This window comes from Mytilus californianus, unplaced genomic scaffold, assembly GCF_021869535.1.
Source record: "Mytilus californianus isolate M0D057914Y unplaced genomic scaffold, xbMytCali1.0.p SCAF_1, whole genome shotgun sequence".
In the NCBI taxonomy this organism is placed as follows: domain Eukaryota; kingdom Metazoa; phylum Mollusca; class Bivalvia; order Mytilida; family Mytilidae; genus Mytilus; species Mytilus californianus.
In genome coordinates, this window is record NW_026262581.1 from 60,703,455 (window position 1) to 60,730,493 (window position 27,039).

Below are 27,039 nucleotides of genomic sequence, written 5' to 3' on the forward strand. Positions count from 1 at the left end.
TTCGAAAAATGGCGTATTTAATGGAATAGAACGTTAATACAGTAAACTTTCTCTTTTTTCTCCGCAATAGGCTATCAAAAATAATTTATCTAATGTGTATGTGGAAAATTATGTGAAAAGATAAAAAGTGGCTATTGTTACCTTTCATACCTTAAGTTTCGTTCATCTGATTCTGACCAATGCTTATATACTAAATATCTATTTATATGCCGCTATTATTGTTGTTGTTACCAATTATGTAAATCAATTGTATCTGATTTTATGCCCTTTATGGGCCCTGTAATTTGGGAAATAAAAAAAAAATCTATTCATAATTGATAAAACGTAATATGGACTGGTCCAGTGTCCAGTTTGCAGGTCATTTAATTTTCTGTACACATTCATGCACGCTCTGATTTAATCAATATACTCGTACGAAAAAGCATGAACAGTTTGAAGGTAATCTAATAATAACTTAATCCAATCAAATTGCATAAGATTCAATAACAATGTCAAGTCCACATCATAATGAGTAATAGAGGTAAACTGGGTAGGGAGAAAATGACAGATATTTCAAGTTAATATTTATGCAATAACGAATTAAAATTTGTCAACCAAAAGTTTTGCTACAATTTCAAAAACATGTCGTTCTGTATGGGTATAGTTTTCGGATCTTTCATTAGCGTATTTAAGGCTATAAAAAGTTTGGGCTTCAAAAGTTCACACAATTATTGACTTTATACAGAAAATTCGTCCTTGTAAAACATTTAATAGTGCGATTTTAAAGTAAAATTATTTCTTAAAACACTGCAAAAAATTTCATTCATATTGATAAAGTGGTATCGTCATAAAGTGTGTTGAAATGAACAGTGGTATAGCAAACATCGAATTCCCTCACAAAATGTTATCACACACTACAGTAAGGGGAGTCAGTTAAGTTTGTCTATTTTTAGATACTATACAGGTAATCTTTTGACACTACGTATACAACCTGTGTGACCTGTGTAGTGATTTTGATTTTACGATAAATTCATGAATGAACGATAATTTTATGAATGAACATGAGCAATGAAAACGATCGTTCCTTAACGAGTTAATCTAATAAAGTTTGTTTGACTGATTATGTTGCACGACCTTTCGCTAAGCATGGCCGCAGTTCAGTATAAAATGTATAATTTGATGATCTTTTCTGCTAACTACTATACTTGTGAAAAACCCTTGGCAAAAGAAACATATTCAGCTTTTTTTTTAATCGACCCAATTTACATAGTAATGGACGACTTCGTACATTTTATGATCGCAAATAAAATATGTATATAATATACTGTGCACTGTAGTTCGTATATATACTGAGACCCTTTGGCAACCCCACAGTTTAAATGTTTATAATAAATACGTCGTGAGTTGTGGGCGTTACATACGAACGTTCACCTAATCTGACCCAGTCAATGGGATATTTTAGCGCGCCAATCAAAGGTCTCGGCTACACTGTTTTACACATGATTCTATCGTTTGTTTAATGTGCTTTGAATGGGTATCGCTATCCATTGAGTTAAAGTTCAAATTAAAGTTCGAGTGGTTGTTCAGAGTTATTTGGTATGAAAAAGGGGAACGGCAGACAATAATAAGAAAAAAGTATTAAAAAGTTTACAGTATTTCGGACATAATTGGGATATCCCCAAACCACTTGGTCCTGTTGTTTTTATCCTAAGTTCTCAAACGGAAGCAGTATTTTTGTAATAAATTTGTAAAATATTCCACGTCTCGCCTGATATTGCTGCTGTAAGTGTAAAAGCGTCATGTTGATCGGCTGTACATTTATCTATACATTTATCGGTAAAAAAAAAAAAAGTTTTTCTGCAGATGCAGATGCTTTTTCTTGAAATTAAGGAATAACTCCTATACAAGTTTTAAAACACTTCATGGAGGTTTACAAATTTATCATGTCAAAACAGTTTAATTCGGTTTTATTTAACTAAAACAAAACTGTATGGTTTTCAACAATGAGCAAAAACCATACCCTATAGTAAGCTATAAAAGGTCCCGAAATTAAAAATGTAAAAAAACTAGAAACCTAACGATCTATAGATAGATAGATAGATACTTTATTCTTTAAAAACTAAATACAAGTTTACAGAGAAACATACAATATAAATACAGATACAATAGTCGAGGTAAACAAATCCAGTATGATATTCTAAAAGTAATATACATGGCATACATGTTTAGTAACATGTATAATGAAAGGTTAAACTCAATAGCAATAAAAAAAATGGAGATGGAGACGCCGACGCCAATATCGACGACGAAATATACGTTTGTTGTGTCTCACTGCCGCTACATTGATGTCGCAGGCTCGACCCAAATCAAAAGACTTGAACTTTATTGTTAACAAATGAAACACTTCAAATCAACTCGCACTAAAGTTACAGGGAAACGGGGGGAGGGGGGCTCGGACTAAGCGACAAAGCATCAATACTATAAAATAAGAATTCTTCGAATTTTTTTTTAGCGTAAATGATCATTTGAGCTTATACGAATATCAATCTTTTATTTGTAATCAATTGAATTCCCTGATCTACCTCGCACTAATTGAAAAATAAACTTTTTGGAATATCTGTTTCATATGTGACGACGGACATGTTCCAGTGGTCGTAACCATAAAACTGTCATCTTTTCCTTGAATGTAAACTACCAAATAAAACCAAATCACTGGGTTTGTACTTTTTGAATAACACGACGGGTGCCTTTCTGGAGCATCCGAGATTACCCCGATGGATTTATATTACCCAGTCATACCGATCTATTGAAATAGCCAAATGAAACTGTTTTGTATGCCACCGAAACTGAAAGTTGGGGGGGGGGGGATATTGTTTTACCCCTATCCGTCCGTCCGTCCGTCTGTCCGTCCCATTATGGGTATATAGTTATTCCGCATAACTCCTCCTACAGTTTGAATCCTAGGAACTTTTCTCTTTACTGTCTGTTTGTACATATATTGAAGGTGTGCATGTGGTCAGGGTTTTTATTTTTATTATCTTTTGCTCTTTTGGGAGATAATTGAACTTTTTTTTGTCATTTTTGGGGTATAAGCGGTTAAATGAGTTGAGTGCGGGGGCATCACTTTGTCTAATTAACTTTTTTTTCTCGTGTTGTGCTGTTACACAACTGTAACAGTCCGATGTAAGGTTAGGATTTAGCGCTCACATACATGTTAAACTCCGCCACGTGCACTTTCTTTATGTAACTCCCAAGTCAGGAGCATGAAGTTCAATTGTTGTCGTTGTATAAATGTGTGTCATTTTTTTTTGTAGATTGTTTATTTATAAATAAGACCGTTTGATTTTTCGTTTGATTTTTTTCACATGTTGCATGGTGGCCTTTTGTAGCTGACTATACGGTGTGTTGAAGGCTGTACGGTTGCCTATATATGATTTCTTACATCCACTGCATTTAAACTCTGATGGATAGTTGTCTCATTGTCAATCACACCACATCTAACCTTATTTCAACTTCTATGTTGCGTTTTGTATACTGTAACATTGTTTATCTTTTGTACGCATACCCCGGAGCCCTCTTTTCGGAAGCCCGAGCAAAAGTCCTTGTTCCGCGATAGAAAATGTAATTACGAACTCATATAAGATAGCTCGAATTTCAACTCAAAATCTTAATTAATCTAAATGAGACTTAAATTCGAATCTTACTCAAACTCTACCTCAAAGAGTGACTCAAATTTAATGTTGTAACTAGAACTCTACCTCAGTTAAATGTGACTCAAACTCGAAGTCCAACTCGAAATTCAATGCTAACTAAAACTTTAATTCTAATAATGACTTGAATTCGAAATCGAAGACTAACTCAAAGTTTAACTCAAACAGTAACCCGAACTTTAATTTGAACTCTAATTCGATGGATGGCCATACTCATCCAAGGCACATACAACATGGAAATCTATCTAAAAATAGAACAGGTTTTTCCGAATTGGTCACGTGATTTTTCCTCATCAAGTAATGGGATAACCACATCAAATAATGACAGGACCACATCAAAAAATGAAACAAACACATCATGTAGTGTAAAATCGTCAAATTTTGAAACATCATTGCGTAATGTTAAAACCATTTAAAGAATAGGCAAATCATCATTACGAAACAACAAAACCACATCATGTAATGAAACAACTACATAACGTTAAGTCACATTCACATCAAGTAATATTAAAACCACATTGACTAATGACACAACCACATTAAATAATGGTGAAACCACATCGAGTAATGACAAAACCATATTGAGTAATGACAAAACTATATCAAGTCAATACGAAACCATATCGTGTAATATCGAAATATCATTAAGTAATGACTATTCCATATTGAGTTATATCAAAACATCATTACGTAATGTCAAAACCATATTAAGTAAAGACGAAATATCATCAAGTAATAATAAAACAACATAAAGTAATATCAGAGTTCCACATAAGACAGCTGTGGCGTTCCATAGAATGACACGTTCTTCTTTATTGGTTATAAGTTCGCATGAAAACATTCTGGATAAAAGAAATAATGAAAACATAGTTTCCATATACAAATATATAATTTTCTCCAAATCTGGATTACAAAGAGAACCGCATGATATATGTGTGATGTAAAAACAGAGAAGGCTAGGGAAAACTCCTTCTGGTACTCCTGTACGTAGATTTCAAGTAGCATTCAAGTCATTCGAATTTTTGGAAGACAAATACGCATGGAAAATATTCATATATCGTAATGGTAAAATCAAATAATTCTATATTGCTCATTCGAGCATTCAGATATCGACTTTATTTTGAAAATAAAAGTCTAACTGAAAAAAAAAAAAAAATCTAAATTTGAAAAGGAAGTATGAGCTAGAGAACTTTGGTGGTATTACCTTTTAAAATAGAAATCCGAATCAAAATTGAGTTACAATTTCTTGAGAAGGTTATCTACCTTGAAATATCACTTTTGTTTTTCTTTCAGTAAATCAAAGAACAACTGTTTCGAAGTTCTTATTCGGACGGCATATATACGTGTTTACGAGCCAAGTAGTATTAAACCTCTAAAATATAGAACGCAACGAAGACGTTACTGATAGTCCAAATGATAACAACGGATCAAGTATGAAAAAGCTTACTGAATGACTAGGTTGTTTGTCAGTAGGGTCTATAATGCGCCTGGAAGTGACCATGTTTACTTCATATGCATATATTTTCAGTTGATCAATGTCTTAAAAGTGTTACATTTTTGGTTTGATTTTACGTCCATTAAAAACAATTCTGTATTGACATGATGTTGCAGAATTTTCTAAGAAGGAAAATAAATCTTTATTGACAGAATATTATAAAAGGATACTTTTTATATGACGGTAGATTTAAAAGGCCACGGAAACAAAGAATTTAGTATTAGTATATTTGTTCCACCAAAACAGTCAGGTACTACAGTATATAATCAGAAATAGATATCTTTCACTTTCAACTAAATTTTCAGAAAATGCTGTCCTTATCCCTATCAAAATTACGTGGTATATTTGATTTTATATTTGATAAACGAACTTCATCCGAACAGATATTTCGAGTTAATATAAAGGATAAGGAAAATTTTTGTCAAGTGACGTTTGACTTTTCCAAGGAATAAAGACGTTTGCAACATTTGGTTGCAAATGTGAAGCAAGCGAAGGATAGTGGCGAAGTAATATATCTTTCATGTAAGTGGCATCTATATAGTCAATGCCCCATTGAGTATAATATTCAGAAGTGTAGTCGTCTGTAAAAAATCTGTCCGATTCCAATCTTCTTCGAGCCATAATAGTAAAAATTCTAAAGAATGTGTCGCTAAACCCAAAACCTTCAGGAAGCGGTGATTCGGCTAGTGATCCAATTAGGAAATCAATCAACTCTACGTCATTATTGTACATATGACGAAGTTCTTCGGCATGAGTGGGATTTGTGGTGAGATCTTCAAATTTGTTGATCGGTGTCATATGGAACAACCGCCTAAACGCATTGTATCTGAAATAAAACAATGACAGAGATTAACCATTTAATACAAGTTACAGTAGTACATCGTCCCATATGCTGGTCATCCTATTGTTCCGTTTTAAGCATTGTTTTTTTAGTAAAATGACATGATTTTTCTAGGTGTCACTTTCAGTTCCCATGGTCAATCCATTTCCCTCCGTTTTGTTCTTTTCTGTTTAAACAGTAAAGTAATGTTTTATTAGCGATCTGATCATATTAAAGTATTGCTAGGCATAGCTTATATTGAATGTGTAATAGAATAACTATGATAAACCGATTACGCTTAAGTACTTCAGAAAAATATGTATATTTTTTACTATATATATATATATATAAGTATGTCAAATCATGTCTGTCATATGTCATGTTTGTCTTGGTAACAACACAATATTTGAATTTTACACCATACAATAAAATGATTTGATTTACATATTTTTTTAAAATGCATTGAAACGACCAGCGGACATGTATATATTTGCATTCAATTAAACATACATGTCATACATACCTCGGGATTCCCCTTTCCCTGTCACGTAATATATCGATTGTAGCCATGTCTACTTTTCCATTTCCACGAAGACTTGTAGCAGGTATATCAAGATTTCTCAAGAAATTTGGATAATTGTGGAGAGTCATTGCACCAGGATAATCATTGCCAAATGTATAAATTAAGTCCTCCATTGAGTTTTCTTCAAAGACTGACTCCGCCTTCTCAAATACTGCGTCTTTCATGTCGTATCGGTTTACTGGAATATTTTTTATAGGATGTACTAATTGCTGTATGTATAAAAAAAATAAATAAGAACTTCTCATTCACTTACATGGCTTATTTTAGTTTCGCATTGTCTAACTTCTTATCTTGGTGATAATAGATTGATTTAAAATATGCATTGATAATTATTATTGAAAAGGGTAATTCTTAAAGAATCTGTTCTTACCTAATATATCTGTTTGGTGACTTCTTACTTCAAATTCATCTGGCAATAGTGGATGTAATCGGTATGCGGCGATGAAATCTTGTGTAAGCGAATATGGAACTCCTCTAATGTTTTTCGGGTTTCCTAAATCAGATGTTATAAGTTTTGTAACATTTGTGAAACTTTATATATGTATTAAGTCTACATACAGCCTGAATTACTCATACTGTTTCTTTGGTCTTTGTTAAAATTGGCCACAATCTGACCAATTGAAGCATATTCTCTGGCAAATTGGCCTTTTACACTTTTTTTTTATTTACCAAAAGATTAAAGAAGAAAAAGTGAAAATTTACGAAACCAATCAAGTTTTACTATGGTCATGCTATACCAGATCGAATTTAAGAAAATTTTCATCAAGGATATAAATGACCAATTTCAATGCGCACAGCACGTGTTTCTGAAATAAAAATGTATATGGCCGCCATGTATGACAACTGATGACCAACAAGCATACACTGTCAGAGGAAAATAATTTACTGCGAACCAAATGAAACATTTCCACAGAGTCATCTCCTCTTTGTCAAGATTTCTCTTAGAAGAAATTTAAAGGTCTCAGTGAATAAAATACACAGATAACAATAGCTATTGTATTTATGCAATGGGAAAATAGAACTGACAAAAGTTTAAATACCTTGACCAAGAGGAGATGACTCTGTAGAAATGTTTCATTTGGTTCGCAATAAATTGACCAAAATATTGCCTCTGACGGCAATATCGATGGGAATTTCTCAACTCAATAGCGACAGATGTCCATTTATGTCGATTTAACATTACATATGTATAATAGGTTTTGTCATATATGCATGACTTTGTTTCTTAAAGATGGGTGTCTGTGTTGGATTTTGGAATTGTGTGACCGGAGATGCAGACATAGCAGAAGATTCTTGCATCGTCTCAATCCATTTCAGCTTGTGCGAATCCAAATGTTTTACATTGAAATCTTATAAATTAAAAAGGAGATGTAGTATAATTGAGCCAATGATACAACTAACTATCCACCACAGTCAAAATGACGTTCACCCTACAACCGTCAACAATGGACAAACCCATACCGTATACAGTTAGATATTAGCATTAAAGACCCCGACATGGATCAATGCAAAAAAGAAAACCAACATGAAAAAGCAAAAACAATATTTAAAAAAACAAATCAGTTTATATCTTGGCTTACAGTGTTTTTAAATGAACAAGTAATATTTTAGTATGTACTAGTATGTACATCATTTAATCGGTGTTTGAAACCAGAGGGAATCGGTTAGCAGATATATATAAAAGAAATATTTTAATCATTGTAATTTTATAAATGTTATTCGTATTTCCTGTCTATTCGTATTAAATTATCATCGTTGGCATTTTCGTATTTCTTGTCTATTCGTATTAAATTATCATCGTTAGCACTATAGATTTGTAGTTAACTACCCATGTACTTATACTGAAAAACATAAAGACATCAGTGTGTCAAAATCAATAGAAAAAAATTGTCTTTAACAAGGCTAAACATACCTCCTTTTTAACAATAATCTTTTATTTTACCAACAGTCGAAAAAACACAAGAAAAATGATATGAGCCTGCATTTAATATACATTCTTGGTTTCTTTTTTATGATTATTGTAGGCTGTATTTTTATGATATTGTCCTTGGTTTTGACATGTATACTTCTATAAATAGACCAAGTATGCACATTTAAATATTTGCTTACCTACAGCTCCCGGTACGCCATTCGAAAACTGTGGAAATTGTTTGGTTAACCATGCTGCTAAGGTTGCATTTCCCCTTGCAATCTCAATAGGAGTTACTCCATACCAGTTAGACTTTAACCCCAACTTAGCAACATCATTTTGCAGGATAGCAGTTGTCCATTCTAGCGTATGAATTTTAGCAATTACTGCAGCAATAATGAGTCTTGCCGTGTTATACAACATTTCATCATTCCCAGTTGGATTTCGTTCTTTAAGCATATTGCATACGTAATTGTGTTCTCGCGTCCAAATTATATGAAATATACCTAGTCCTACCCACCAATTTAAGGAACTTCCTAAAATTAAGATCAGGATTATAATTTAATAAAATTCATCTTTTAATGAATATCATTTTGTTGTACTATAATGGTCAAAATATAAGATTAATAATAAAAAAAATGTGTATGTTTGTTATCTCTTTCGTGATATATGCGTAAGTTTGTCTACAAGTACAGTTTTTGGCATCATTATATATAAGTTGAAATTACAGAGTTGTAGAAAAGAAAACTGAGATCGGGATTTTATGCGTCCTCTATTCTTTATTTTTTTGTTCATTTTTCTCTAATCTTTATTTTTTTTTTGGCCCATTTTTCACTATTCTTTATTTTTTAGTTCATTTTTTCCCCATTATTATCCATTCTGTAAACCCCATCTCCATCAAATCTGGAAATTTCAGCAAGTAAATTTCAGATTTGATGGAGATAAACATCTACATACCCGTAATTGGCACTCCATTCGACGGATCAATCGGTAGACGGTTATTTGAAGTTAGTTTTAATTTTCCGTCTTTTCTTGTGCGGATACGACGATTTATTTGTTTGTTAATTCCATATAGTTGTGATGCATCCCACCAGTGTGTTACAGTATTTTGGTAGGTATTGTAATCTTTGGAATGTCTGCAGCTGTCTGGTCTTGTCATAGGTATTTCCATTATATCATAGAAATCTGGATCATCATCTCGAATAGGAACCTTTAAATGTCTACAAATATACGATACAACATGTCATGATTCTTAAATTAAAAGTAAAAAAGTTTGATTTGGACGGTTTTTTGGCATTTATCGGGTAAGAGTAATGTCAAAACCTTAAAATGTCTACGAATATACGATACAACATAATGTAATGATTCTTAAATTAAAAGTAAAAAAGTTTCGTTTTTTTTCTTTCTGGGTGATAGTAAATATTCCACTTGGCATTTTTTTTACGAATCTTAACACAATATCATTGACAGTAATATACAAGTTCGATATTGACAGGAGGGACATATTCTGTTAAGAGTATGTTGCAAGTCGGGATAATTATGTGATCACAAGATCACTTCAATCTGGTTTGTACTGTTGTCAAAGATATTAATGATTTTTTAATACCCCTGTTATCATTTGATTAACAAAAAAGGTTACACTAAGATCGCCGTTTCTTTTTGGAAACAAATGGTACAATAAGACATTAAAGTTTGTTCTCAGACTAGAGTTCCAAACAGTGTGAGATAAACTTTGATAAAAAAATTAAGATAATGTCCTTGTACTCAATATTGATGTTAGTTTGTAAGGTTTTCTCCTCTCTTGTTTTTCCCCTCTCTCCTTTTTATGGTATACTTTCATTTTCCTCAGTTTGATTAAAAATTAAACGTATTTTAAAACGTATACCTGCTCCTGTCGTTTTTGCCACTGTCAAACCAATCAGTGGTCATAAACTGGACCCATCCGGTTACAAGGATATTAACAATGGTTACCGGAATAAATTTCTTCCTCTTCATTAATGTACGACTTATGTCACGTGGATTGGGGTTGTACAAATTCTTCTCATCTCTAACTGTGGCATTTAGGGGAACATTTCTGCCTTAAATTTAAAAAAAATACCCTCTGTTTATATTTCCGAAACGGTAGAACTATATGCCAAACAAAACCGTTGATAGAAGATTCAGCTATTGAGATTGTCATTTCTTCTTGAAAACAACTAATTTCAGTTTTTAATTGATGGTTGATGTATGTCCAGTAAGCAATATAATGAATATAGAACACTAGAAAAAGTTAAAGATAATCTCTGAACTTTCAGGAAAAACGCTTGGCTCAAACTGAAAGAGGTATGGTTTAGATTGCATAGGTTGTTTTCTCGCACTAGCATATCTACTCTTACAGGCAAAAACTGTCTTTGCGTTTATTTGCATATGCATTTTGAATGTACCTTTGAATGTCAAATTCTCCCAACTTTAGATACCGGTATTCTCAAATTCGGTGACGTAAAAATATTCATTCTAGGTACTTAGATGCAAAGACGAAAAGAATTGTGTTGCCTAATCCTTTAATTTCAACAACCCTGGTCCATTTTTATTCCGTATAATTAATACTGAAATAATGACGAATGTCGACGAATAATTGAAGCTTCTTTCCAATACTGTTCTAATGCCATTAGAATTGTTCCTTTTTGTCCAGACTCAATTCATTCTTATTTTAGTTACTTAATTCGTGACGCATATATATTAGTAAAATAAAAATGTACTTCTTACGACCAAATGATAATTAAATATTGCCCACTTTTATTTTTTCGTAAGAAGATCTGTTGTGTTAGAAAATATTTTTCACATAGATATCGGGACTTCCCTTATATGGCTCCGAGATCCAGAGGTAGGGATCTGGGCTCAAGATATGACGGGTCTGGGTTTTAGAGGAACTTATGAGCTAGCAAGTTAAACATTAGACTCGGCGTGTCGCTATATGATTAAGGTGGGTCATCACTATATATTTCCCCAGTTAGAATTTTCTTATACTTTGCCAAAATGGAGATTTTGCCATGCTTTATCAAAAAAATATAATAAAAAAAATTGGTCACAGTGCTATTTTTTTAAGCTACAAGTCGTCCAAAATTTCCCAATTTTACCTACATTATTCATGAAAAAGTACTTTTTTGTGAATAAAAAGAAATCTATGAGATAACATTTGAAACAAATAGGATAAAATAGGTCTAACAATTTGCTTTAAGAAAATAAATTTAAAAATTGGTGTCATCGAACTTGTTTTCTTGCTAAAAGTAAAATATCGCTAACATTCCAGTATAAAATTTGTACTACTAGAGTTACCTCCTCTTATATGACTAGGTTAAAAAATGTAATCGAACACAAACAAATATGTACTATTTGTTAAAACAGTCAAACTAATGCAAAAAATCACTATTTTGTTTTATTTAAACGAACAATCTTACTCATAAATAGCCAGTCTGTCTAAATATTTGCAGGTTTAAGTAAAGAACTAGACCAATTGTGAACTGCTATATTACAATCCAAGATGGCGGTATACAGTTAATCTACCTTTTAAGCAGGGGATAGCGGGATAATCAAGCCATGAGATAATCTTATTAAGATGTTATTGTCATGAATGTTCATGTAATATTTCTCGCTGTATGTTTAGCTGTTATATTTTGATTAATCAAATGGTTCTCGGAAAGGAATGTTGGGGGCATTAAAAGGAAGAGCAAGAATTCACTTAGTACCTGAGAAAAGTGTGACGGAAATATTTGTTGTACGAACGGACGAACGTACCGGTGGTTAGAAGGATAAACGGACAGACAATTTAAATGCAATGTAGCATCCATGCATTCTTCATCCACCTGAGTGGAGGTATAAAAAATTCGAAAAGAGGGAAAATAAATTTGTTGAAATATAAGCAACTATGAGAAACCGTACTAAGAACTCACCAAAACGATAATAAAGACTTCCCGATGCTGGATTTTCAAAATCGTTACACAGTCCATCCAATCGCCTGGATTTATTGCGGCGCTTGGAACAACCATATCTAACTTTTCTTCCTAGTCTCCCTGAAGAAATAAAGTTTTCGGTGCAAGTCGAGTATTAAACTAAAACAAAGGCACAAACTATAAATTAACCTAGTGTTCATACTTCTCATTTGTCATATCTAAATATAAATTCATTTCTATATTGTATTCATTTTAAAGCACATGGTACCGTTTCGACATCCGTAACATCTTTTATCAAAAAAATAAAGGAATGGTAGCATATTCCCATGAACGGGGCTGTATGTTTTTTAAAATCATTTTTTCTAATTATGTTTGATGCTAGGATCTTGCAAAATAAAATATTGAAATGTCCTTTACAAGTAGAAATTCAATAGTTTTATTGAAATACTTTTTAAAAGTAAGAAGAGCGTGGTATAAAATTATGATAAAAAAAAACTAATGGCCTCATTTGAAAAAAATAAAAAAACAAACTTATGATGACTTACTCGTCGAGTTTGGGTTTGTTTCAGTTAACCTACTTTTGGCAGAATTATGGCCCTTGGAACGAAAAAATTACATGAAAATTGTACTTGTCCGGAATTTTAATGTTTGGTAATGTCGGTTCCGTTCCGATTAATTGAAATGAGTTTAATATTTGCCAAGAGGCATATACAACGTACCGGCACACCTTATTTACAAAATCAAAAAAGGTGGTTCAAGGTGCGCATTTGTGTAGAAATATTTATGGTTTCCTGAATAATGAGGTTTTGAAGATACCAAGGATGTTTAAAGTAAGACGAACTATTATAAAAATCCTTGAATATGTACCTATAATTACAATGGCTAAATGTGATTTTAAATGTTTTCACATTTTCACAAGCTACATCTATACATGGTATTTTAGTAAGCGATTTAAGATTAAAATACGAGACAAACTGATATGCCCGGGTCCTTCATTTATTTTTTGTAAATATTCGCCAGGTGAAGTGGATCTTAATTGGTGTAAACTATTTTGAAGTTATCCGTTACTAAATGGGAACATTTTCTACAGACAACATTCTTTAACGGATAGTTGTACATCTTCCGAAATCTGTAGGCATTAGCATATGAAATGCTTCTTGTCAACGATACAGACTGAAATTATATCTAAAAACTCGGTTTTTTAAATTATAATAAAACTTCTGATCTTTCCTGAGAGGCATTCATTAAAGCATGAATTAATTTAAATGTTATACTTTAAAATGGCTATTAAAAAAATACCAAAAGGTCCTAAACGACGATCTCAAGAACATGAATCTTAAAAGTAAGATTAAGACGTCCCATATTTGACTACTTAAGTATCACTCTTTCATAGACACTCATATTTTCGAAAATGGGAATTTGACAGCTAAATTTCTCTTGATGCTTTGAATACAAATCACCAACTTAACCCACAAGAAACAGCGTATTATCAACGACAATAGCTTATTCAAGAAGCTTTTACAACTTTAGTTTGTACTGTTGGGGGACTGACTGTTTATCGAAGTTTAATCAGTCTTTTCTATTTATCTAGATGTATTGGTGAATTTCTGGAAAATATTAGTTATAGTGAAGTCATATGAAAGAATCAAAACAGAAACAAGACAGAGTACACGAGTAATTGGTGTCATTGGAACATACATTTCTATTGTCTGTATAAGTGTTTATAAACAAAATACCAATCTTTGGATCCAAACAGTTTCTAAGTCGTCTCTGACCGTAGGATTGTTCTGTGCTCTCTGTGTAACTGTCAATTAAATTTTCATTTTGGAGTTTTTCTTGTGATTCCCCTACTGAGAGTACGTCATATGGATATGGATACTGCCACCAATTGGAAGGAACTAAAATAAAAATGTGCATCAGTATAATTCTAGATAGTTACATATATATCTAGGGTCTAGATACTAGTCAACAATCATTCTTACGAGTGCGTCGGATCGTTATGGAGAACGATATTGTACACAGTAATTAAACACAATATACGTATAAAAAGTGTACAACAACACACAGGCACTTGTCTCCGAAAATTTGTTTTTCCTCTATACCCTAATATAACAATAAGGTATATAGGGGGATTTCAGAGACAAGTGCCTGTGCCACACCAAAACAACGATAAAAAAGTATGAAACAAAAAATACAAAATTCAATAGATATTTCGGATGACAAATATCCTTTTACAACATCTACAATGGCCAACACTAGAGGAGAGAAGAAAGAGTTCTAGACTAACCCTCCTATACAGAATTTCAAACGAAGAAGTTGAGATTGATATTAGTGGCAAACTTATACCACCAGACAGATTATCAAGACATACCAAGGTATACTCTTTCCAAATGCCATCGTGCGAAAAGCGATAAGAGATAAGAACACCTCTCGGTGACCGCTGCAGAAAGCCCGGCCTTGACTCGTTCAAAAGACTATTGCATGCTCATTAAATTGCAAGTCCCATTTCTTCATTTGCACCATGTATAAACGTTATGTACTGCACAAATTTTCATATTTTTTAGCGCACAACAAACAGTGACATGATAGTCAACCTGATGATGGTGGTCGCTAACGTGTTAGAAGTAGAAGTACACAATACTAAACAGTATCAATCATGTTTCATGTCAACGTGATCTTTGTTTATTTTTATGAACCGTCGTTATCCATGCAGAGTAAAATTAAAATGTCCAGAGAAGTAACGTATTGGACTGTCTTGTAAAAATAAACAGGATCAAATTTTAGGAAAAAATTATCCGCATTCGATTCCCCCCTCCCCCCGGAAAAAAACATACATGAAAACAAAAATAAACGCATACACACAAAAATAGTCACTCCCAAATGCACAAACTTGCTGTACTGCACATGGGTTTTCACCAAAAAGTCCTGTACTCTTAGTGATTGTCTTTGGTTGCTGATTAAAATTGCAACAATTGTATTTTAAACACAATGTAAATTAAGTTGCAAAATGTTAACTTATCAGATCGACACCAAGCACAAAAAGACAAAGGACACAAAGTACCATTTTGAGAGTACAGGCAACAGCTGAAATTCAAAGTTCATTCAAAGCCAATTACAATTACCAAGATAAACCATGCATGTTTCCCAGACTAAACCAAGGATAAACGCGTCGTCGTGCTTAGCATACCCCAATTTGTTATTTAAAATATTGGCAAACAGAAAGTAGATCAGATTCGAAACAAAACTGCTTGCATGTTACAGCTCATCACTGTCGTGTGAGAAAAGTGTGACAGAAATATCTGTTGGAAGCACGGAAGGACGGACAGGCAATTTGAATGTAATATAAAACCGTGAGCCCCATCCCCTAGAGTGGAATTATAATAATATCATTAGTACACATCTTAAACAATTCTGGGAAAAGTATGACCTAGAGCAATACCAAAATATAAATATCGCCAGGATGTTGGCCCATTAATTGGTGCTCATTACTGTGTAACAATACGTTTCTATAGTTGTTTTTTAAATTTTAATTTATTAAGTACACTTCCTGCATCTAGTTTGACATGTAATCGATCATTTCGAACCTGAAAATACTAGACAATCCTGACAAAACGGATTTATTCAATTGCAACATAATGATACATTTACTTCTTTCTCAAATCTTTGAATACAGCTTGAGTGTCCTGGATATTTGTCAGACTGTACTTGTTTTCTCTCTCTCCCAAGCCAAAATACAAAATACGATGCGAAATTTCGATTTTGATGTATTTTATGTGGATTTTAAAACAGTTGGCAAACAGCGTCTGCATGTCGAATTCGGTTTCTTTACTATTTTCCACTCGAATACATTATTGCATAATACATTTGAAAGAAACTAAAACAATTATTTTTATAACTGCCATGTGTTACTAGAATTAAGAGGCGGTATAGCTCTCTGTGTATATGTATATGATTCTATTCACAGGTTAAGTTTACAAAAGTTCATGAATTTATGATAATAAAAATGAGGAGATGTGGTATGATTGCCAATGAGACAACTGTCCAGTAAAGTTAAAATGAAATGGAAGTATTTTTCTATTATAAAGTAACGGTTGTTGTTTTTATTTCCTTCCTTAAAGCTTGTGATAAAAGTGATAAAATATGTTAATAAAGTAGATTTAAACTCGTTTCCGTGAGAAAATATAGAACTTCTTATAATATAATAATGCTTCACTGTGGTTGAAAATAAGGTTGACCAAATCAATTTTTACATTCTTTAGTCGAAAAAACCCAATACTATCATATGACAGTCATTCTTTATTTTTTCGCTGGATCGTTGACTTGTGGACTGAAATGAACAGCATCATTGTCGAGAACATTCAAAACTTCGTGGTTGTCTTTGGTTGCTGATTAAAATTGCAACAATTGTATTTTAAACACAATGTAAATTAAGTTGCAAAATGTTAACTTATCAGATCGACACCAAGCACAAAAAGACAAAGGACACAAAGTACCATTTTGAGAGTACAGGCAACAGCTGAAATTCAAAGTTCATTCAAAGCCAATTACAATTACCAAGATAAACCATGCATGTTTCCCAGACTAAACCAAGGATAAACGCGTCGTCGTGCTTAGCATACCCCAATTTGTTATTTAAAATATTGGCAAACAGAAAGTAGATCAGATTCGAAACAAAACTGCTTGCATGTTACAGCTCATCACTGTCGTGTGAGAAAAGTGTGACAGAAATATCTGTTGGAAGCACGGAAGGACGGACAGGCAATTTGAATGTAATATAAAACCGTGAGCCCCATCCCCTAGAGTGGAATTATAATAATATCATTAGTACACATCTTAAACAATTCTGGGAAAAGTATGACCTAGAGCAATACCAAAATATAAATATCGCCAGGATGTTGGCCCATTAATTGGTGCTCATTACTGTGTAACAATACGTTTCTATAGTTGTTTTTTAAATTTTAATTTATTAAGTACACTTCCTGCATCTAGTTTGACATGTAATCGATCATTTCGAACCTGAAAATACTAGACAATCCTGACAAAACGGATTTATTCAATTGCAACATAATGATACATTTACTTCTTTCTCAAATCTTTGAATACAGCTTGAGTGTCCTGGATATTTGTCAGACTGTACTTGTTTTCTCTCTCTCCCAAGCCAAAATACAAAATACGATGCGAAATTTCGATTTTGATGTATTTTATGTGGATTTTAAAACAGTTGGCAAACAGCGTCTGCATGTCGAATTCGGTTTCTTTACTATTTTCCACTCGAATACATTATTGCATAATACATTTGAAAGAAACTAAAACAATTATTTTTATAACTGCCATGTGTTACTAGAATTAAGAGGCGGTATAGCTCTCTGTGTATATGTATATGATTCTATTCACAGGTTAAGTTTACAAAAGTTCATGAATTTATGATAATAAAAATGAGGAGATGTGGTATGATTGCCAATGAGACAACTGTCCAGTAAAGTTAAAATGAAATGGAAGTATTTTTCTATTATAAAGTAACGGTTGTTGTTTTTATTTCCTTCCTTAAAGCTTGTGATAAAAGTGATAAAATATGTTAATAAAGTAGATTTAAACTCGTTTCCGTGAGAAAATATAGAACTTCTTATAATATAATAATGCTTCACTGTGGTTGAAAATAAGGTTGACCAAATCAATTTTTACATTCTTTAGTCGAAAAAACCCAATACTATCATATGACAGTCATTCTTTATTTTTTCGCTGGATCGTTGACTTGTGGACTGAAATGAACAGCATCATTGTCGAGAACATTCAAAACTTCGTGGTTGTCTTTGGTTGCTGATTAAAATTGCAACAATTGTATTTTAAACACAATGTAAATTAAGTTGCAAAATGTTAACTTATCAGATCGACACCAAGCACAAAAAGACAAAGGACACAAAGTACCATTTTGAGAGTACAGGCAACAGCTGAAATTCAAAGTTCATTCAAAGCCAATTACAATTACCAAGATAAACCATGCATGTTTCCCAGACTAAACCAAGGATAAACGCGTCGTCGTGCTTAGCATACCCCAATTTGTTATTTAAAATATTGGCAAACAGAAAGTAGATCAGATTCGAAACAAAACTGCTTGCATGTTACAGCTCATCACTGTCGTGTGAGAAAAGTGTGACAGAAATATCTGTTGGAAGCACGGAAGGACGGACAGGCAATTTGAATGTAATATAAAACCGTGAGCCCCATCCCCTAGAGTGGAATTATAATAATATCATTAGTACACATCTTAAACAATTCTGGGAAAAGCATGACCTAGAGCAATACCAAAATATAAATATCGCCAGGATGTTGGCCCATTAATTGGTGCTCATTACTGTGTAACAATACGTTTCTATAGTTGTTTTTTAAATTTTAATTTATTAAGTACACTTCCTGCATCTAGTTTGACATGTAATCGATCATTTCGAACCTGAAAATACTAGACAATCCTGACAAAACGGATTTATTCAATTGCAACATAATGATACATTTACTTCTTTCTCAAATCTTTGAATACAGCTTGAGTGTCCTGGATATTTGTCAGACTGTACTTGTTTTCTCTCTCTCCCAAGCCAAAATACAAAATACGATGCGAAATTTCGATTTTGATGTATTTTATGTGGATTTTAAAACAGTTGGCAAACAGCGTCTGCATGTCGAATTCGGTTTCTTTACTATTTTCCACTCGAATACATTATTGCATAATACATTTGAAAGAAACTAAAACAATTATTTTTATAACTGCCATGTGTTACTAGAATTAAGAGGCGGTATAGCTCTCTGTGTATATGTATATGATTCTATTCACAGGTTAAGTTTACAAAAGTTCATGAATTTATGATAATAAAAATGAGGAGATGTGGTATGATTGCCAATGAGACAACTGTCCAGTAAAGTTAAAATGAAATGGAAGTATTTTTCTATTATAAAGTAACGGTTGTTGATTTTATTTCCTTCCTTAAAGCTTGTGATAAAAGTGATAAAATATGTTAATAAAGTAGATTTAAACTCGTTTCCGTGAGAAAATATAGAACTTCTTATAATATAATAATGCTTCACTGTGGTTGAAAATAAGGTTGACCAAATCAATTTTTACATTCTTTAGTTGAAAAAACCCAATACTATCATATGACAGTCATTCTTTATTTTTTCGCTGGATCGTTGACTTGTGGACTGAAATGAACAGCATCATTGTCGAGAACATTCAAAACTTCGTGGTTGTCTTTGGTTGCTGATTAAAATTGCAACAATTGTATTTTAAACACAATGTAAATTAAGTTGCAAAATGTTAACTTATCAGATCGACACCAAGCACAAAAAGACAAAGGACACAAAGTACCATTTTGAGAGTACAGGCAACAGCTGAAATTCAAAGTTCATTCAAAGCCAATTACAATTACCAAGATAAACCATGCATGTTTCCCAGACTAAACCAAGGATAAACGCGTCGTCGTGCTTAGCATACCCCAATTTGTTATTTAAAATATTGGCAAACAGAAAGTAGATCAGATTCGAAACAAAACTGCTTGCATGTTACAGCTCATCACTGTCGTGTGAGAAAAGTGTGACAGAAATATCTGTTGGAAGCACGGAAGGACGGACAGGCAATTTGAATGTAATATAAAACCGTGAGCCCCATCCCCTAGAGTGGAATTATAATAATATCATTAGTACACATCTTAAACAATTCTGGGAAAAGCATGACCTAGAGCAATACCAAAATATAAATATCGCCAGGATGTTGGCCCATTAATTGGTGCTCATTACTGTGTAACAATACGTTTCTATAGTTGTTTTTTAAATTTTAATTTATTAAGTACACTTCCTGCATCTAGTTTGACATGTAATCGATCATTTCGAACCTGAAAATACTAGACAATCCTGACAAAACGGATTTATTCAATTGCAACATAATGATACATTTACTTCTTTCTCAAATCTTTGAATACAGCTTGAGTGTCCTGGATATTTGTCAGACTGTACTTGTTTTCTCTCTCTCCCAAGCCAAAATACAAAATACGATGCGAAATTTCGATTTTGATGTATTTTATGTGGATTTTAAAACAGTTGGCAAACAGCGTCTGCATGTCGAATTCGGTTTCTTTACTATTTTCCACTCGAATACATTATTGCATAATACATTTGAAAGAAACTAAAACAATTATTTTTATAACTGCCATGTGTTACTAGAATTAAGAGGCGGTATAGCTCTCTGTGTATATGTATATGATTCTATTCACAGGTTAAGTTTACAAAAGTTCATGAATTTATGATAATAAAAATGAGGAGATGTGGTATGATTGCCAATGAGACAACTGTCCAGTAAAGTTAAAATGAAATGGAAGTATTTTTCTATTATAAAGTAACGGTTGTTGATTTTATTTCCTTCCTTAAAGCTTGTGATAAAAGTGATAAAATATGTTAATAAAGTAGATTTAAACTCGTTTCCGTGAGAAAATATAGAACTTCTTATAATATATAATAATGCTTCACTGTGGTTGAAAATAAGGTTGACCAAATCAATTTTTACATTCTTTAGTCGAAAAAACCCAATACTATCATATGACAGTCATTCTTTATTTTTTCGCTGGATCGTTGACTTGTGGACTGAAATGAACAGCATCATTGTCGAGAACATTCAAAACTTCGTTAAATATTCAAGAATTTTCTAAATGTACTGCCGAAATTTACCAAAATGAACTTACTTTAAATAAATCAAATATAAACAGCAATAACTGTCCTTTCCTTTATTTACACCAGAAACTCTACACAAAAATTTACGACAAAAGGGATGATTTTACTATCCCTATTGTTAATTTTTCTTCTTTTGGACGGTTATGTTTCTTTGGCACCGTCTTACGGTGCTTATACATCCCAACTCCTTCGCTATGTCCGTGTCTGTAGTGACGTTTTGGATTTCAACAAGCGTAATCTATGTATTACCGGTAAATCATTAAGCCAGGGATTTCGTTACCACCAATTATTATATACTAAATTCTTCCATAGATACAAAAATTTGGGATGCAAGTTTAGCTGTATCTGTAGAAAAATGATTTCAAACGTAATAGCACATCCTAAATTTTACGGTGATGTTGTTTATCGAGGCCGGAAATTTAGATACGCTCCGGGTAAACTTATCAATCCTTTAAATAAACTTATCTTAAAAGGTTACTGCAATTCAACACTGTAATTAGCTCTTTGAATATTGTTTTAATTGGTATAAATATTGATTTTGTTATCAGTAAATTGAAACCGTACTAAATATTATTGTTATACACATTTGCACTTTCACGGTACTACAATTTGTCGATACCTATATTTTGGCATTACACAAGGTCATGTTTTTCTCTGACTGTTAATGACGTCTTTACACTAAAACCATGTTGGATGTGTACTGATTGATATTTTAGTCTTAGATACATGATTTTTTTTTTGTATTAGTTGTTATTGGCTTTGAACTAGCTATCAATTACTGCGAGTACTCTCAGATCGGTACTTTGTGTCTTTTTTGTTAGGGATGTATTTAAGCCAGTTTTAATATATAAATAAAGTAAGATTTTAGTATAACACACGCTAAAAAGCTTTAGACATCATCGATTTGTGTGAAATAATCCTGTCTTAAAGGGGCATTAGGTGTCAAATTCATCTTCACCGACTTAACTCAAATTCTCATATTTGATTTATTACATACTAAAACGTCTAAAGTCTAAAATAAAGAATTAACAATGCATAGACTCGATAAGATATTCATGTGTATTTAAGTTTAGATGCCATCTAATTAACTATATCGAGATGACCCCCGAAGACTGCCGACGGTCATATAACCCGATATAAACATAAATAGAAATGAAATAGATAGCGAACACGTGCAATTTGATATTTCTTGGTCATTTTGATTTCATGTTATAGGTTAAAAAAATAAGTTAATCAACGTTTTTACCTGTACAAGAATGATTTTTGTGAATCGAATCAGTCAACGAAATGGTTCACCCTTGTTTCACTTTCAATGTTGACATTCTTTTCCTTTTGATAGCTGAACACGCATAGTACATGCGTAACCCATCTCCAGATAAGGGTTAAATGAAGTTCACATGAATACGGATTCACATGAGCTGGTATTATTCACTTGCAAGTCAATGATACATCAGCGATGTTTTTGAGCTTATTTTGACAGATTTTGGCTTAACCAACTACTTAAAACGAAATATTATATTAAAATTCCGCTTTTATTGTCACCCGCGAAACGCGCCGTGGGGGGCATAGAAATATCGGGCGTCCGTCCGTCCGTCCGTCCGTCTGGTCTTGTTAGCGCTCTCACGTGTACAATTCTTGCCAGATTTTTACGAACTTATATCATTGGTTTATATTAGCAATATCTTAGACAAGTTTGAACATTAGTCCTGATCAATCATTTTTAAAAGAGTTATGCCCCTTGGAAATCTTAATTGTATGGAAAATTGCATCGTTGAAGCTCTCATTTGTTCGATTCTTGCCAAATTTTTATGAAACTTATATCATAGGTTTATACTATCAATGTCTTGGACAAGTTTGAAAATCGGTACTGATGAATCATTTTCAAAGAATTATGCCCCTTGGAAACCTTAATTATATGGAAAATTGCATCGTTAGCGCTTTCATTTGTTCAATTCTTGCCAGATTTTTATGAAACTTGTATCATAGGTTCATATTAGCAATGTTTCGGATGAGTTCGAAAATAAGTGCCGATCAATTATTTTTAAGGTAACACGATACCGAATGGCATATCTCCCAATTTCCAAACTTTTTGACACACGTGTTCTTTGAATCGAATTACATCGGAATATGTAATAAAAAATGGGGGTCACCATTTTTGATTTCTTGGTATTTTGATAGGAATACGTCAATTTTGGCGACAAATTTACATAGGTATATAGGAGAAATGGCTTTTTTTCGGCTTTCCTTTTTAGATTTTCTAATGGATGGATATGTTCTTATATACGGAGAAAAACAAAAAACTAACATAATATCCAGGATTGCATACTGAATCCATACACGTAAAAAAACTCATATGTCACCATCCTTGTTTTTGAGATAAATGGCTTCAAAGTTGATCGATATGCCTAGAATTTGACCGAAAACGTATGACGTTATTGAATACAGAATATAACGTTATTCCTACTCAGAGATATGGAAAACAAAATATGTGTCAGGATCTGAATGTTGTTTTTTTATTTTCATTTCCCCTGTCGGGTTTCGTAAATTTCCTAGTTATGCAATATGAAATTCTACTGATATAAATTTATTTCGTCCTGCACATGGAAATTTCACTCACATGAATTAACATTAATCTCGTCTGAATTTCACACCAAACGAGCATATACTTGAAACTTGCTTGAACTGGTTGGTTCCACGTAAATCTTATGATAATAGTTCATGCATAAATCAACGGAATTTGGTACACGTTGAATTCACGTAAATTTTTATAATAAGATTATTCAAATAATATCTTTATTCTAAATTTAATTAAAATCATGAAAAATACCTCCAAATGTTTGTAAAGTTCACGTGAAAATAACATGAAAAATTTCACGTGTGGTTCATTTGAATTACTGAGTTTTTAACTCCATCATTTAAGACAATGGTGGTGTCATCGCTGCATCCATGCAGAAATAGAGTACTTTAAAAATTTGATTCAGTTAACAGATTTATAATTGCTTGGTTTTTGATGGTTGTTTAACGTTCAGTGGCAAATAGTTCATGCATGTTCGGGACGATACAATACAATTTGGAAAACAGTTGTTTATAAAAGACAAATTTGATGCACCAGTCAAAAAAGGTTAAACATTCTGTTAGTTGTGAAAATTATGAGGGAAAATAATGATCCTGATAAAATACACATTCTAAAAAATAAAATAACAAACCTCAAAAGGCAACTATGTTTATTCCCTTTCAGTCGTTTTGTCTCCGAACTTGTAAATGTAAATTATTTCCAACTCAAATCACCCCAAAAATACCACACTTCCACCGAATACCCATGCAAGCGTAAATTAACACGAATATAAAATCTAAATGATTTCAAGATCAAGCTATTTCAGTCTCTTTCTGCCGTTTGAAAAATAATTAGTCAGTCGTTTGCTTGTAAATTTCGAGAGAAAAAAATTGTAACTGAACCAGTCTGACTAGAGCCAGCCCGAACTATCAACTTGCGTTTATAGACGCAAGTGGATACTTGGAGCTGGCTTTAATCAGACTGTAACGGGACCTGAATTTTTTTTATTTTATTTTTGCCGAATCAAGTTCCCATGTATTTCTCAGCCTACGTTAACTTTCTCAGGCCTCATTCCGATGTTGCTGTCTGCCCTGTGTAGACTTGGTCTATAGGGTTACAAAGCTAGCACTTTATTTTTAAAATGTTTCCGAAACTATATCGGATTTACTCTGTATAAACCAATGATTTTCAGAGACTGTTTACACTTGGAACATAGGGAAAGTTATTCGGCAAAATAAGCAAGTTAAACCACGTTTTTTACATTCCATACTAACAAACTATTTTCTGTATGAGTATCAAAGTCTGCTTATATTGTGCTTTTTCGCCTAATTCTATCCGTATTCTCATTCCGATAAATTTCCTTGTTCCATTTTGCCCGAGCGGTGTTTTTGACGACCATTTTAACATGAATTAATAGTTGTTTTTTCACACATCATCCCAAGTGTCTATAGATTAGATTTCGACTTTCAAAACAAAATTTCATGCCGATACGGCGCGCATCATGAATAAGTATTTATTGCAAAAATAAACCAAGAATAAAATAAAGTGTTAAAACTCAGTCTGTTATGCATAAAAACATATATAAGATAAATCGTGCAGATGCTTAAATATTAAAGAAACACAATATTTAAAGTAAAGTAATACATTTTTAAAGGTTAACAATGAGCAGAAGAATTGCCGGAAAACGATAAAGCAATCTATGTCAAATAAGTTAACCGTTACGTATTGCATCAAAACTCTCAGCACTCTACATCTAGGGAAAGTTACCGTTAAAAATGTCACATAATGAATTACCAAAAATATTTTTTTTATTATTTAATCACTTTGTGATTGCAGAACCTGCTGCATTGGCTTGTATGTGTGAACGTTATTCGATAACGTCAGGAACGATAACTCGTGGCGTAACGTCATTCGGTATCGTGTTACCTTAAAAGAGTTATGCCCCTTGGAGATATTAATAATATTGAAAATTGCCTTGTTAGCGCTCTCATGTGTACAATTCTTGCCAGAATTTTCGGAAACTTAAATCATAGGTTTATATCAGCAATGTATTTGACGAGTTCGAAAATCAGTGCCGATCAAAATTTTTTAAAATAGTTAAGTCCCTTTGAAATATTAATTATATGGAAAATTGCCTTATGAGCGCTCTAGTATGTACAATTCTTGCCAGACTTTTTTATGAAATTTATATTATAGGTTCATATCATCAATGTCTTTGACGAGTTCGAAAATCAGTACCGATCAATAATTTTTAAAAGTGTTATGCCCCTTGGAAATATTGAATATACGGAAATTGCATTGTTAGCGCTCTCATAAGTTCAATTCTTGCCAGAATTTGATGACACTTATATTATAGGTCTATATCAGCAATGTTTTGACAGTTTCTAAAATAAGTTCTGATCAAATATTTTTTGACGAGTTATGCCCCTTGGAAATATTAATTATAATGGAAATCACATTGCATTTGCTCTAAAGCCTTCATTTCTCTAAGATATTAATAAAAAGTCTTATAGAACAAAACAAGGTGCTTTTTTAATTATTGCCCTTGTACCTTGGACAGATACAACATTTGCAGCGCGGGGGACACTGGAACTCTGTTCTTTTATTAATACTTGAAACAACTTGAAAGATTCGTATTTTTATTTTTTTTAAATCGTAGCTAATGCCCCTTTAAGGGAAAAATTTAAATGTTGGCTAATAGCTACGAACGCTGCAGATTTTTAAAATAATTATAAGGACAGTTTATCATAGAATATCTTGTATCATTTATTCGATCTTAAGCCGGTCTGCTGAAGATATCGCTATCAAAAAACTGTAATCAAAAACATATTGTCATAATCTGCCTATGTTCTCTTGGGTTTTTATTCTATTTTCAATAAGCAATGCAATTGAATACTGAGAAAATAAATGTTTCTTACCTGTAGGTATTGAAAAAGCATAATGTTTTGCAGATAGGATAGTCAAAATCCAACATAGATATCTGTACATGTCACTGTTTGATCTGAATGAAATCTGTATTTTATTGGGTTTTTTAAAACACGATTACTGACTAATCGATTACAGGATTAGCATTAATTCGATCAACATTATATATTTTTCATTCGGAAACACAAGTCAATTTCAATTTCTTATTTTTACTCTTCCGTTTGCTTATACTTGATACGGAATTCCAATCATCTGTTGATTTCCGACATTTGCTTTACAAAACAGCTGATGATTACCGTTGTTTTGATTGTTCAGTGGACAAACTTGTAACGAAAAATGAGCGCTCTTCCAATTGGGACACTTTGATGTTTGGTATGTTCCACACAGGAACATTAAACATTGCTAACAAATTCACAAGAAAAC

The 27,039-nt window shown here is 32.7% G+C and overlaps 1 protein-coding gene across 1 annotated transcript; it reads right to left on the bottom strand.

Moving 5' to 3' along the window:
* Window positions 1-4,492: 4,492 nt before the first annotated feature.
* Window positions 4,493-26,697, bottom strand: LOC127704978 (uncharacterized). Its single transcript, XM_052209227.1, has 9 exons — window positions 26,610-26,697; window positions 14,162-14,323; window positions 12,426-12,545; window positions 10,382-10,574; window positions 9,454-9,716; window positions 8,697-9,032; window positions 6,958-7,080; window positions 6,528-6,765; window positions 4,493-6,010 (listed from the first exon to the last, which is right to left on the bottom strand). The coding sequence occupies exons 1-9, from the start codon at window positions 26,677-26,679 to the stop codon at window positions 5,578-5,580; spliced, it is 1,938 nt and encodes a 645-aa protein (XP_052065187.1). The 5' UTR covers window positions 26,680-26,697; the 3' UTR covers window positions 4,493-5,577.
* Window positions 26,698-27,039: the final 342 nt, after the last annotated feature.